This window comes from Heptranchias perlo, chromosome 15, assembly GCF_035084215.1.
Source record: "Heptranchias perlo isolate sHepPer1 chromosome 15, sHepPer1.hap1, whole genome shotgun sequence".
NCBI lineage: Eukaryota > Metazoa > Chordata > Chondrichthyes > Hexanchiformes > Hexanchidae > Heptranchias > Heptranchias perlo.
The window spans coordinates 49,784,822-49,800,277 of record NC_090339.1 but is presented as its reverse complement, the minus strand read 5'-3'; the positions used below and the strand labels follow the sequence as shown (position 1 = coordinate 49,800,277).

The window sequence follows — 15,456 nt, the reverse complement described above, 5'->3', positions numbered from 1 at the left end:
CACTGCATGTTACTTCTGTTTTACTACTGTCCTGTCGGGTTTAAACACAATTCCTTACAGAATAGCTTTAATTAGCCCCCCACCCAAAACCCTGCCTCAGTTCTCTTAGAAACATCTGCAAGTGCGCCTAGAGTTGCTACATGCTCCAGGGCATGTTGTACAAGGTCTGTTATAGTGATGAGCATTCTTCGATGTTGCCACATAAAATGGCATTCTTCTCCACTGAGACCCCTTTGCCTTTTGCTGCATATCCTGGGAGATCTTCCTTAATACCTCCTTGCAGGTATGATGCTTGACCAGGATCCTCCTTTACAGAGCTGCACCCATGAGATGATAGTCCTGCAGCTGGTCAGACAAGTGCTTACACTCCTCCTGAGCCACCACACTGTAATAGCAGACACCTTGACCACTACACATCTGTTTGACTACCCCATGATTGATTATTACTGGTACAATAATCTCATCCCTGCTTTCTATCTCCCTCTGAGTTACTTTTCTGAGAGAAGGTAAGCGACAGGGTGGATGACCATAAGGGTCTGTGTCCTACAACTCAGTCCTTCTCTTCCTCTCATGGGCCCTTGCTCCCCCTGTCTTTCCCCCCACTCTGCTGTGAGTGGGGGAAAAAATGACTTGTAGCTTTTTGTTTTTTGTTCTATAAACTTTAGAAATTGTATTAACCTGAGACAAATACCAGGGTTAGTGTGTTTCTTTAATTGATACTTCAATTTTCAAAAAAAAATTGTTAAAGCCAACTAATTATCTCCATCTGTGTTAGAAAAGGTCAATGCTAATTGCACGCAAGACAGATTCTAATTTCTAATACCTAATGAGAACATTTCATATTCTAATTTGATTCTTTTAAAGTTACATTTTGAAAGAAAACAAAACTTCTTTGAGGGAAACTGTTAGAGGATAGGTGTTTATAATTTGGAATCAATAAGGTTCTTGTACATTGAATACCAGGTATCACAGATTTATTAAGCATGCACTTAAAATATAATACTTAATGGGTGGTTGGGATTCAAACATTAGTTCTGAGCTGTGTATCCTAGGCCTTTACGAATCCAAATACTCATTACAAGCAGCCAATTTTATACATTTCTCTTTACTGCCTCCACGTGAGAATTGACACATCTGCATTACATAATTTTATAAAAGTTAATACAACTCAAACTAGTTTAACAAGTTTTTTGCTGTAGACTGATACAACTCCCCTACTTTATCTTATTGATTTGTTTTACTCTGGTACATATAATTGCTATTCCACGAACAGCAACTTGCATTTATATAGCACCTCTAACGTAGTAAAATTTCCAAAGGAGCTTCAGAGTTATCAAAATTTGACGCCAAGCCACATAAGGTGATGGGACAGGTGACAAAGCTTGGTCTGAGGTAGGTTTAAAGAGGGGTTTAGGGAGGGAATTCTAGAACTTGGGGGCTAGGCAGCCGAAGGCACGGCTGCCAACGGTGAACTGATTTTTAAAATTGGGGATGTGCAAGGGACCGGAATTGGAGGAGCGTACAGATCTCTTGGGTTTGTAGGGCTGGAGGAGGTTAGAGAGAGGGGCGTGGCCACGGAGGGATTTGAAAACCAGGATGAGAATTTTAAAGCCAAGGTATTGCTGGACTGCGAGCCAATGTAGGTAAGCAAGCACAGGGGTGATGGGTGATCAGGACTTGGTGCGAGTTAGGATAAGGGCAGCAGAGTTTTGGGTGAGCTGAAGTTTATGGAGGGTGGAAGGTGGAAGGCCAGCCAGGAGAGCATTGGAATAGTTGAGTCTGGAGGTAACCAAGGTATGGATGAGGGTTTCAGCAGCAGATGAGCTGAGCAGAGGTGGAGGCGGGTGATATGGAAATAGAAGTAGGCAGTCTTGGTGATGGAGCGGATATGGGATTGGAAGCTCATCTCTGGGTCAAATAGGATGCCAAAGTTGCGAACGGTCTGGCTCAGCCTCAGTGGCCAGGAGAGGGATGGAGTCGGTGGCCAGGGAACTGAGTTTGTGACGGGAAACGAAGACAATGGCTTTGGTCTTCCCAATATTTAGTTGGAGGAAATTTCTGCTCATCCAGCACTGGACGTGGAACAAACAGCATGACAAATTGGAGGCAGTGGGGTGGTCGAGATAGAGCTGGGCGATGTCAGTGTATATCTAGAATCTGACCTGTTTTCGGATGGTTAAACTTTTATAAGTCTGATTCAGTACCATTTTGTACCAATTAACCCAGATGTTTTCCTTTGCAGAACTGTTTTTCCTGCATTTTTTATCGACTGATGAAAGTTCTCTGAAATATTTGAATCAGTATGCACTGGTATGTCTTTTTTTAATTAGGTTTAATGAAGTGACTAAACTGACCATTGCTTTAAGGTCAGCTCTAGTTCAATTGCCCTGTGGTACTTTAAATTAACTTAAACGTCCCTGCTCAACGGGCAAAGGCTAAAGGTTACTATTACTACAATATAAAGAGAAATCAATAGCAGTATAACATTAGCAGGACAATCTGATTAACCCTTTCCTTACACAACCAAAGGGAGGGTAGATGGGAAATGGTGTGAGGGAGTCTCTGGCCTAATGACCACTGCCCTTAGTGTGTGGGCATGGGGCAGTGCATAGAGGGTTAACAGTGAGATGAGTGACAGTGGAGCACGAGAGAAGGAATGATACAGGGGGTTAGCAATTGTGTACTATCAGAAGCTTCTGCTATGTGCTCTTCATATTCAAACTGCTTTCAATGTTGGCTGCACCTCATCTCCCATTTTTCTAGCAGTCTTCTCTGCATCAGAAAACTGGATAGATGGACCTATTGCGTAGATGTACACTTGGCATCCTCACACTTGACCATTTTAAATCTCACCTGCCGCTTGATTGGAGGTTGTAAAGACTTAAGTTTTTAGGTAGATCTGGAAGGTCCTTTTTTCTACTGGAAAGCTCTTAATACCCTGAAACAAGTACAGGGCCATACAGCACAGAAAGAGGCCATTCAGTCCATCGTGTTTGTGTCAGCTTTGTGAAAGCTATCCAATTAGTCCCACTCTTCTACTCTTTCCCCATAGCCCTGCAAATTTCTCCTTTTCAAGCATTTATCCAATTCCCTTTTGAAAGTTACTATTGAATCTGCTTCCACCACCCTCATAGCAGTTATAGAGTCATAGAGTTATACAGCACGGATAGAGGCCCTTCGGCCCATCGTGTCCGCGCCGGCCATCAGCCCTGTCTACTCTAATCCCATATTCCAGCATTTGGTCCGTAGCCTTGTATGCTATGGCATTTCAAGTGCTCATCCAAATGCTTCTTGAATGTTGTGAGGGTTCCTGCCTCCACAACCCTTTCAGACAGTGAGTTCCAGACTCCAACCACCCTCTGGGTGAAAATGTTCTTTCTCAAATCCCCTCTAAACCTCCCGCCTTTTACCTTGAATCTATGTCCCCTTGTTATAGAACCCTCAACGAAGGGAAAAAGCTCCTTAGTATCCATCCTATCTGTGCCCCTCATAATTTTGTACACCTCAATCATGTCCCCCCTCAGCCTCCTCTGCTCCACGGAAAACAAACCCAATCTTCCCAGTCTCTCTTCATACCTGAAGCGCTCCATGTTTGTAGAAATCAATTTTTAAAAAAAATTGATCTTGACCAGTCCCATTTTTGCACTTACAAAATAGTGTACTAGAAAAAATTGAGCCACTGCTGCATCATATTTGCACAGCTTCAAATGGAATTGCTGCAAATAGATCAATGGAGCTCTAACATTGCTTTATGTTGTGCTTTCCTAGCTAATGTTTGTTAGGGGAATATTATAGGACAAAACCAGTAATTTGTGATTGAATTATATTTTTGATTAAAGTATGAAAGGATTAAGTAATACTGAAGGTTGGTTCATGATTTGTGATTGGTCATATTAATTAGCACTTACAGTAAGAATGGCTAAGCTGTTCAATTCACATACAAACATTTTGTAGGATTATTCAAATGTTTCTTTGGTACCTTTTTTGATGGTTAAGGAAGTGTCTAGTCATGCTGCTGCAGCAATCATGGGTGTGGGGCAGATTTGATGGACCAGCTGGTCTTTTCCTGACTGTCTGTTTTATAAGAATGGAGGCTTACTCACCTACAGGAGTGGTCAAGGATGCTGAATCCTGCAAAATAAAAACTGGTGAAAGCAAAAAAAAAAACATAATGGAAAATGGCAGCGAAATAAATGATCTCATCAAGATAGCTTATAATATTATTTGAATTTTCAGAGAAGAATAAGCCAATACTCTTTATCCAGGCAATGATTAAATCTATGTAGTACCCACAGAAAGCTAGTGGCATAGCCACAGGGCCTTTTAAACAAGTCCATAACTTTCAGACAAAGGAGTTAATAATGTTGGAGCAGTGCTGAGAGTGTGGAACATTGAGAGAGGTTCTTTCAGATGAAATATTAAACTGAGTTCTTACCTGCCTGTTTAGGTGCATATAAAGATTCTATGATACTAAACAACAGTGACTGAACTTCAAAAGCAATCCATAGGCTGTGAAGCACTTTGGGCTATCCTGAGGATGTGAAAGGAGACATGTAAATATGTTCTTTCTGTATAGGTGAAAATTAGGGCTCTGATACCTCAAAACCATAGGAAACCACCAAAGCAGCTCTTGCACAGCACAGTATCTTGCAAAATTTGTCATATTGGAATGTGGTAACAAATGATCAGGGATTCTCTTCCATCCGATTAAGCCATGGAAGTCTTATATAGGGTGACACTCTGAAGAAAGGAGCCTTGAATTTTCCTTGACTCACCAGAACGTGAGACAGCACCAAATTGCGCTGATCAAAGTGTGTGGTTTCCAGCTGATGTTTAACTGTACCAACAACCTCAGTAGGTTGTTGGCACAGTTAAACATCAGCTGGATTGTATAACAAAACTGTACAGTGACTTTACAAAATTCAGTAATAAGAAAAAGAACTCCAAAACCCATCTCTTCAATCAAGCTCCTGTCACTTCTCTCAACTCCCTTATAGAACCCTGGTGTCATCCTTTCTTCTGTGAAGCACCTTGGGATGTTTTTCTAAGATACAGGTATTATATAAGCATAAGTTATTGTTGTGATGGAGTAGTTGTGTTGAAATCAGCAGACAATGCGACATGGCGCAAAAGGATGTACTTTGTGACATTGACCAGGGTAGTCTTAGGCCTGTGAGTGGAGGAAAGAACTGGTCTGGAGGATCTTGAATAGGAACTATAGTTGGAGAGAAAGGGGAGGAAGGAAAGAATGGAGTGATTGAATGTGGAGTTTCTGAGGAAGAGGTAGTAGCAGTTTTGAAGGAGGCAGAAGTGGATGATCCCAGCAAACAGAGCTAAGGAGGGGAAGCTGGGTGGATATGATCTGGGATGCAGAGTTTCATGGATGTGATGAATTTGAACATTAGGTGGGGGGCAGAGAAGCACTTGGGAATGGATTGGAGGAGGTAAATGCAGCTCTGGGGTGGACATTGTCCAAAATCAAGGCCACCAATATATTACCTGCACATGTGATGCTCATCATAATCTCATAAGGTTCCTGACAGCTTGTCTACCAATGTTGACACTTTTTATACTATACTATGGGACATTCACTATAATATGTTATAACCAGGTGTGTATTATGGTGAATATTCCATAGCACAACATAAAAAGTGTCAAAGTTAGAAGACAAGCTGCCAGGAGCTTTATTGAAGATAAATGAGCAAGCTATTGTAGTATGTATAATGTACGCACGAGCAGTAGTTTCCTGAATCCATGCTTCTGGTGGGAAAGAAGGAAGATGGTAGTGGTTGTTGGAGGCCAATCATCTCAGCTCCAGGACATTGCTGCAGGAGTTCCTCAGGACAGTGTCCTAGGCCCAACCATCTTCAACTGCTTTATCAATGACTTTCCCTCCATCAGAAGGTCAGAAATGGGGATGTTTGCTGATGATTGCAGTGTTCAGTTCCATTCGCAACCCCTCAGATAATGAAACAGTCTGTGGCTGCATGCAGCAAGACCTGGACAACAGCCAGGCTTGGGCTGATAAGTGGCAAGTAACATTCATGCCAATCAAGTGCAAGGCAGTGACCATCTCCAACAAGAGAGAGAGTCTAACCACCTCCCGTGACATTCAATGGCATTACCATCACCGACTCCTCCACCATCAACATCGTGGTGGTTATTATTGATCAGAAACTTAACTGGACCAGCCACACACATACTTTGGCTACAACAGCAGGTCAGAGGCTGGGTATTCTGTGGCGAGTGACTCACCTCCTGACTCTCCAAAGCCTTGCCACCATCTACAAGGCACAAGTCAGGAGTGTGATGGAATACTCTCCACTTGTCTGGATGAGTGCAGCTCCAACAACACTCAAGAAGCTCGACACCATCCAGCACAAAGCAGCCTGCTTGATTGGCACCCCATCCACCACCTTAAACATTCACTCCCTTCACCAGCGTACTGTGGCTGCAGTGTGTACCATCTACAACATGCACTGCAGCAACTCGCCAAGGCTTCTTCAACAGCACCACCCCTCCCCGCCCCCCCCCACCCAAACCCATGATCTCTACTACCTACAAGGACAAGGGCAGCAGGCGCATGGGAACATCACCACCTGCACGTTCCCCTCCAAGTCACACGCCATCCTGACTTGGAAATATATCGCCGTTCCTTCATCGTCGCTGGGTCAAAATCTTGGAACTCCCTACTTCAGCACTGTGAGAGAACCTTCACCACGTGGACTGTAGCGGTTCAAGAAGGCAGCTCACCACTACCTTCTCTGGGCAATTAGGGATGGTTAATAAATGTTGACCTTGCCAGCAATGCCCACATCTCATGAATGAATAAAAAAAGCCTTGCCCACCAGCAGCGTATATCAATAATTCAGACCTTGCTGCCTATGATTTTACAGCTATTTACATTAATCATTCAGAAAATCATGAGCCCAAATTTAAGATTTGCACATCTGGCTGGCTGGCAAGGATCATTGCCTGAAACACAAAGTTGAAAAATTACCCCATTATATATGTATATTGCATATATGTGCTACACTTGAATGTAGTGTGAGCATAATGCCCCTGTATTACATATATATGCATATAACACATTTATGCTCAAATGATTCATGAGAAAACAGTGATTTCTGCTATAGCAGTACAAAATGGCTACAGGCCATTTCATGTGTGAGCCTGGACAATGAGTGCGTGTTGATGAGCTGTTCAACCACAAGAGGGCATCATGGCAAAACTCAATTATGCCTTCACCTGTCATGCACATAATTCCAGCAGGCATCATTGGACAGCAATGATTAAAATTAGTTTTTACAGATTTCCACCAATAGATTCCAGGAGCGTTTTGAGCAGTGAATCCTTCTTGAGGGGAAAAACCACCACAAAGTTTCCTACTGTTTCCCTACCAAAAATCAGGTCCGGTATTATACGTGCATCGTATCCATGACAACAACAATAACGTGCATTTATGTAGCGCCTTAACATACGAAAATGTCCCTTGTCATAGAGGCATAAGGGGATAAAAACTGATACCAAGCCAAAAAAAGAAGATACTACAAGGGGTGACAAAAGACTTGGTCAAAAAGGTATGTTTTAAGGATGGTCTTAAAGGACAAGAGTTGGAAGACAAAATGGTTTAGGGAGGGAATTCCAGCATGTGGGGCCTAGGCAGCTGAAGGTACAGCCGCCAATGGTAGGGTGAAGGTGGAGGAATGAATGCACAAGTGGCCGGAGTCAGAGGAATGGAGACTTCAGGGGGTAGGGGGAGTGTACCGCTGGAGGAGCCAATGTAGATCTATGTGGACAGGGGTCATGGGCAAAAGGGACTTGGTATAGGTTAGGATACGGGCAGCAGAATTTTGGATGAGATTTGCGGAGGGTGGAGGATGGGAGGCCGGCCATGCGAGCATTGGAATAGTCGAGTCTGGAGGTGACAGGCATGGGTGAGGATTTTAATGGGTGATGTTTTAGAGGTGGAAGTAAGCTGACTTTGTAATGGAATGGCTATGGAGTCAGAAGCTCAGCTCGGGATGCTGAGGTTGCAAACTGGTGAGATGGTCACACAAATGTAATACGTTGAAGCATTTGGGTGGTGATTATCTGTAGCCAGGCAAGGAAATATTAGTTTAGGTCATTCAAATTATTATTTGAATTGGCTGATGGGTTCAAAATAACTATTGTAAAATGGTTCTCAGTTGCTTAAAAAAATGAAACATGACCAAATACTATGAGTGCTCATTAAAAATAAAATGCATTTTGTTAATGCGTTTTAATAACCACTGTCATGTGGATCATTCCATTTGATCCACCTGTTGTTAGTGAATAACAATTGTACTGTATATTTATAAAGCCACGTTCCAGTACAGTGGAACAGTTAAAGCTATTTTCTATGGGGTATTATAGTTTGGACTTTTTCTCGCACCTTTATCTTGTGCTAGCAGCTTGATGAGCTTTTCAATAAGCAGACTGCGTCTCTTATGAACTGAAACCGACAATCTTAATCTCTGTTGAACTGAGTTAGGGTGGCCCAGCTCTAAAAATGATCCCTACTCATGATAAATTGCTTACTGCAAAATATGTAGGCTGCCCTATTGATCTATTTGCAGGATGATACCTCTCACACTTTCAGAACATTTTGTGATATTATCAACATCAACAAGTTGCATTTATATATAGCGCCTTTAATAGAAAAACGTCCCAAGGCACTTCACAGAGGCATAACCAGAAAGAAAAAGGATGCCGATCCGAAGGAGATATTAGGAGGGTTGACCAAAAGGTGAAAGAGGTAGGTTTTAAGGAAGGTCAAAAGGGGTGAAGAGGTTTAGGTAGGGAATTTCAGAGCAGAGGCCCTAGATAGCTGAAGGCATGGCTGCCAATGATGGGGCAAAGGGAGGGGGGATGCACAAGAAGCCAGAGTTGGATGAATGAAGAGTTCTGGGGGGCTGGTAGAGTTGAAGGAGGTTAGAGATAGAGAGGGGCAACGCCATGATTTAATTTGAATCTTGCATGTGACCTAAAAGTGTGTTCCTGCTTTTATGTATAATCTTCAATTGCTTTGTTTCACTGTGCCAAATACTGGAAAGTAATAGTATCAGGGAGTAATGCATTAGGTTTCCAGCTTTAACTCATTTTTTCCTGTTAAAAATGTTCCTGTCCAATGCTACCATTCTTATGGAAGTTTCTGTCATTTACTTGAGAACTGGCCTGACCTCAGATACAAATGAAGAAAAAAAAACACTAATATGCATTTCTATAGTGCCTTATCATGTTGTTGAAATGTCTCAAAGTGTTACACACAATGGATTATCTTTGGTGTGTAGTAATTGTTGTTTCTGTAGACCAGAAGAAAAATGAAGAATATAATCTATTGGATTCCACGTTCTCATCACAGCCTACTACCTTTTCAACCTCCTCCACCCATAAGTCTCAACTTGTAACCTCTGCTCTGTGTGATTCCCCCATTCCCTTCTTCTACACCTCCACCAGTCATCATTTCCATGCATTCTGGAACTGTTTTTCTAAACCTCTCCACCTTCAAGGGCATCCTCGAACTGTACCTCTTTAACCATGCCCTTTGATTATCACTCCTACTGTGTCCATTTCCATCTTCCTTTTTTTATGCAAAGTCTTTTGGATATTTTGCAATGTTAAAGTGCAGGTTGTTGATTCCAGTCCATTATGTTTACCTATCCCCTCAATCAATCTACCCTAAATCTAAGCAACTCTATTCTGTCTCTTTACTGTCTTATTTGTCTCCCTCCTATCCTTTCCCTCCTTGGTCTGTCTTCATAATTGCCTGCTGGTTCCTGCTTTCATGCGTGTGTTGTAGAATAGTATTGCTAGGTGAGACTACCCTCGTCTCCCTATGATGTACAATGACCTGTAGTTACAGTGGGACAAGAAGCATTTCACGCAACCTGAAGCACCAATAGCCCCACCTTTCTGTAGCCTTCTGTGAATATAGCTGTGTAAGCAGAAATGAACAGACACTCATGGAGACAGTTTCGACAGGAGATGGATCTAGAGACTGATCTGAAGCGTGGGTTGGAAAGCATTAGGGATATGGGGGGAGGGGGGTTTAACAGTATAAGAAAAGGGTTTGTTAGAATTGTTACATCAGGATGGTGGGAAGTACTGAGTGGGTGCCCCAGGGGATAGGTGATGGAACGACTACTGTTTCTAATTTACATCAATGATTTGGACTCAGAAACACAATGCAAATGAGTCCAATTTGCAGATGATGCCATTATGGGAGGAGCAGTGAATTCAGAGGAGGCCGCTCAGAAATTACAGAATAATTTGGACCAAAAATGTAAGAGGGCAGGACAACGACAAATTACATTTAATGCAGACAAATATAAACTAGTGCGCACTGGAAGCAAAAATGGGCAACACATGACCAGTCAATGGTGTTGCAATAGCTAAGGGTGAAGTTGGAAAAGATATGGGAGTCTTGATGCTCAACATGTCCAACCAATGCAGAGCAACAAGCAACAAAGCCAATTTGACATAGAGCTATATAGCCAAAACAGTTGAGAGGAAGTTATGATCAAACTGTGTATTGCTTTAGCTAGAACATATCTTCAGTACAGTGTCCCAGTTTGGGTCACCAAGACATGGGGTAGATCTTCAAGCATTGGAGGCAGGGCAAAGAAGAGCCATAGGGCTGAGCAACAGATTAGAGGTCTGAGCCATGAGGGAAGATTGGAGAAATGTGGGCTTGTCCGCTGCTAAAGAAAATGTCTGAGAAATGATCTTATAGAAGCATATAAGATTGTAAATGATATGGAAAAAGGAAAATCTGGAAAATTACTTCAAATTTTGAGGGTAGAACAAAGGCTGCAGGTTCAAACTAATAAAAATCAATCTTCGGACTGATATCAGAAAGTTCTTAATCATGCAGTGATGAGGAAGTGGAATGGGTTCCTGGATAGAGTAGCGAAGGTGAAACCCCTGGAATCATTTAAAAACAAAGTAAATTCTGCTTTGTGCGGGGAGGTGGGGGTGCAGGGGTTTAGGGTCATTCTGGATGGATGAACTAAGATGGGCCGAATGGCCTTCCTTATCTGCAGTTATGTGAAAGAAGGAAGTAAAAGAAGTAGAAAAAACATCAGAGCAATGAAGTGACAACGGAGAAGAAGACAGTTGGAAAAGAAAAGCAGCAAGAAACAAAGGACTGGGAATCAAGACACGAGTGAGAGAAAGAAGTAGGTTAATATGTTACAATCATTTTTTTAAATCCTATATACAAACGAGGGAAAACACAAGGAAAGGCAGGGAAAGTGGCTCATTAGTTGACACTTGTAAATGTACATGGGAGGGGGAGTACTCTGGCCACAACAGGAGAGAACTGCAATCACTGGAATTAACCATACCAGGATTATAGCTACATCAAACAAAAGCAAAATACTGTGGGTGCTAGTAATCTGAAATAAAAACAGAAAATGCTGGAAATACTCAGCAGGTCAGGCAGCGTCTGTGGCGAGAGAAACAGAGTTAACGTTTCAGGTAGATGACCAGACCCAGACCCCCACCACTCTTTTTCACCCAGAGGGTGGTGGGGGGTCTGGAACTCACTGCCTGAAAGGATGGTAGGGGTAGAAACCCTCAACTCGTTTAAAAAGTACTTGGATGTGGACTTGAAGTGCCATAACCTAAAGGGCTCTGGACTAAGTGCTGGAAAGTGAGATTAATCTGGATAGCTCTTCTTCGGCTGGTACCGACACGATGGGCCGAATGTCCTCCTTCTGTGCCGTAACTTTCTATGATGACCTTTCATCGGCTGCATATCGGTCAGAAAAGGGCAGAGAGCATCGCCCATGTGTGTCTGTAGGAGCTCAGACACTCTATCAGTAATGGTGAGGTGTAGCTGATCCTGATTAACTTGAATCGCATTTAGTTCCTGTTCATAAATATCTTGGGACCCGAGTACAGCTCGGAGTGAGTGCTGCCTGGGGATCCTGACTTCAAATCCTAGCTATCTCCCCAGATCTCGCCGGCGAATCCCCCCCCAATCCCCCTGGTCTGTTTGTGTACTGTCCGGGGATTTCGTTTCTCTGCAACTGATTGATTTGGTAGTTACGTTTATTTTAGCAACAGACTGTAAGCGACGGCAGGCAGGTTTGCACCTGATTTATATATATATATATATATATAGTTTTATATGTGAGAAAACCTGACCTCGATCCACCGGTCTGTGCAAGGACTCAAATAACACTGATCTGGAAAATAAGTGCACGCTGCTTAAGGAGTCTGCAATAATTCCCTCTGTGTGTTTCTCTCTCTCTCTCTCTCATGCAAAGGGGGAATGGACGGTGAGACAACAGACCAGAAGGAGATGGGAGAGAAGACAATGCAGATGGAGGTCGACGGCGGGCTGCAGCTGGAGAGCAAGGGAGAGGTGCTGGAGATGACCGCGTCCAAGGATAACCCGCAGCTGGCGGAAGACTCGGCCTCCGCTCCGGGAGCTCAGCCCGGCTTCCAGGTCCCCGAAGGCGGCTTCGGCTGGGTGGTGGTTTTCGCTGCCACTTGGTGCAATGGCTCCATCTTCGGCATCCAGAATTCGTTCGGCATTCTGTACGTGATGCTGTTGAAAGAGTTGGAGGATCGGAAGGACCCGAGCATTCAGTTTAAAACTGGTGAGTGTGAATTGACCAGGTTTGTCCCTGTTACCTGTTATAGATTCAGACTCGAAATATCCTACGTGAAAACCATCTGCACGTGTTTGCAAAGTTTTCTCCCAACTGTTGGCGCATCCAAAATTTGTGTCTGACTCTCTGTATTAACATGTACACAATGCCCTGGCTAGTGGCAAACATGTCAATGAATGTTAGTGGCATTTAGCAGGAAGAGCGAAACGAATTGCAAATGCACTATTTTTAGGAGATACTTTGAATTAGGTTATTCTTATAAACCAAAATCAGTGAGTCTTTTTCCTAATGAGTAAGAAGTGGTAGGTTTGCACCACCCTGAGCAGAGATAATTCTATAGGTGAAATAAAAACAGAAAATGCAGGCAACACTCAGCTGGTCAGGCACCATCAGTAGGGAGAGAAACAGATCGTCACAGATGCTGCCTGACCTTTTGAGTGTTTCCAGCATTTTCTGTTTTTATTTCAGATTTCCAGCATTCGCAGTATTTGCTTTTTGTTTTAATTCTATAGGTGAATGTGTCTGGTTAAGTTAGCAATGGGTTATGGTGAGCCCGGCAAGTGGAGACATTTCTTGTGTCACACTGCTGGCAAGAACATTTTCCATTTCTGATCATTCTCGTATTTTTTAAAAATGTGATTTTAGAGGTTTATAGCCCAGAAAAATCAACAGTGAATAACTGTTTTACAATATCACATGCATGTAATCTATGTTTTAAAAAATAAATAATAAATATCTACATGTGTATATATATATGTGTGTATATGTGTATATTTGTGTATGTATATGTATATACATGCATGTATGTATATATATGCAAGTATGTACTTATATGTGTATATATGTATATATGTGCAGGTGTATGCACATATGTGTGCACATACATGTTTATGTGTATATATGTGTATGTATATGTGTATATATGCATATATATGTCGGTGTACATGTGTATGTGTATGTATATGTGAGCATGTATATGTATGTATATGCACATATGTGTATGTATATAATGTGTATGCACGTGTGTATATATGTATGCATGTAGATATGTGTACGTATATATGTATATGCATATTTGTAGGCATGTATATATGTACATATGTATATGTATATATGCATATGTGTGTATACATATGTATGTTTATGTGTGTATATATAGGTATGATGTGGAGATGCCGGTGATGGACTGGGGTTGACAATTGTAAACAATTTTACAACACCAAGTTATAGTCCAGCAATTTTATTTTAAATTCACAAGCTTTCGGAGGCTTCCTCCTTCGTCAGGTGAAGGAGGAAGCCTGACGAAGGAGGAAGCCTCCGAAAGCTTGTGAATTTAAAATAAAATTGCTGGACTATAACTTGGTGTTGTAAAATTATATATAGGTATGTATATATCAATGTGTGTATATATATATATGTATGTGCAGAAGTTGAACAGTACACTCGGGGTTTGACAGTTTGCTGTTCAGCTGTTTAAACTATTGCAGCTCAAGAGAAAACAAAGAAAGAACCATTGGGTTTAGTGGAACAGGTAAGATGAGTAAGACTGGGGCAAGAATGAACCTTATCCTCTTCTGGGTGCTGGTGGCATATCAAGGCTGTAGACTTTAACGTATAATTTAACGCAAATTGCTGCCCTTGGCACTGCTCAGCTACTCAACTTTGCTGATGGAAATGCATACAGCTGACCAGCACAATGCTGCTCAAAGTGCTAGCTTTTAGTTTGACAGCTGTCCACAGAGCATCTTAAGATGACCACCAGCTTCTCTAGAAATGGCAACTTCTGTGTCAGATTTTCAGCACAAAGTTATCAGTACAACTGGCTTGTAGTGATCAGTACATCTGATGGGGGAGGGGGAAGATTGAGGAGGGGGAAAGTACAGGCTTAATATAAATGGGTTTTGGGAAACAAATTTTAATCACTAAATATGCACAATCACTATGGGGATTCCGCTGGAATGTTTAGAATTTCATTATTTTTGAATTGCTGCAATCTTCTATTGTGAAGTTACGATTCTTTAGAGCTTTCCATTTATGAAAAGAACGGTCCGATTCATTCAATATTCAAATAAACATGACACCAACAAAAATCGCTTCTTACTTAAGGGCGATGCCTTTAATGAGTGCTTAGAGTGTGAGACCAAATTAAAGGTCCTATTCTGGCTATTAAGGTAATACATTTCTGAACTTTATCACCATTTTAATAAATTAGGGTGTTGTAAGGGAATACCTTATAATAATGTTCCACCTGTATCTAAATTGCTAAGTATAATGCCTCTGTTTGGAGTAGGTGGGCTGGAGATGGGATTGTTAAGTTACTGGTGATTTCAGAGCTGCATAGATAACGGATTGTAGCTTTAAAATGGTGTTTATTTAATGGATGCCTTTAATGGATAAAGGGAAATCCTTACCAGGAAGGAAGTCTTTCACTTGTAGATGGTGCACGGTGATGTCGTAACGTGGTTTTGTGTCCGTTTTAGCTGGCTTGGAACAAAATGCTACTATTATTGCAAATATTGACCTTTTTTATTAAAAGAAGTCCTCAAATAACTGAAACAGGCTAATTTTCAAGACGAGAGGTTTAATACCAGACCTTTGAAACAAAAGCTGAACGATCCCATGTATTTAAGTTTGACGTAAATGGATGCCACAATGAAGAAAGCTTGTTCTGTTTTAGGTTGATTCAACTTGTCCATCTAGGTGAAAGGGGATTCCATAATTACAATAATACTAAGTCATTATTTATGATTAATGGTAATCTCTTTTACAGTGACATGTCATAACCATGTATTCAAAGCTACTATTTGCTTTA

At 41.8% G+C, this 15,456-nt stretch overlaps 1 protein-coding gene across 4 annotated transcripts in view; it reads left to right on the top strand.

Moving 5' to 3' along the window:
* Positions 1-8,653: 8,653 nt before the first annotated feature.
* Positions 8,654-15,456, top strand: part of LOC137333080 (monocarboxylate transporter 8-like) — a 104,513-nt gene continuing 97,710 nt past the window's right edge. The window contains exons 1-3 of one of the 4 annotated variants that reach the window (XM_067997192.1): positions 8,654-8,779; positions 11,067-11,201; positions 12,297-12,632. In XM_067997192.1, the coding sequence (XP_067853293.1) occupies positions 12,302-12,632 (331 nt within the window). In that variant the 5' untranslated portion in view covers positions 8,654-8,779; positions 11,067-11,201; positions 12,297-12,301. Of the gene's footprint in view, positions 8,780-11,066; positions 11,202-11,782; positions 11,853-11,928; positions 12,115-12,296; positions 12,633-15,456 lie in introns of those variants that run through there. The other 3 variants (XM_067997194.1, XM_067997195.1, XM_067997193.1) reach the window with 3 other exon arrangements.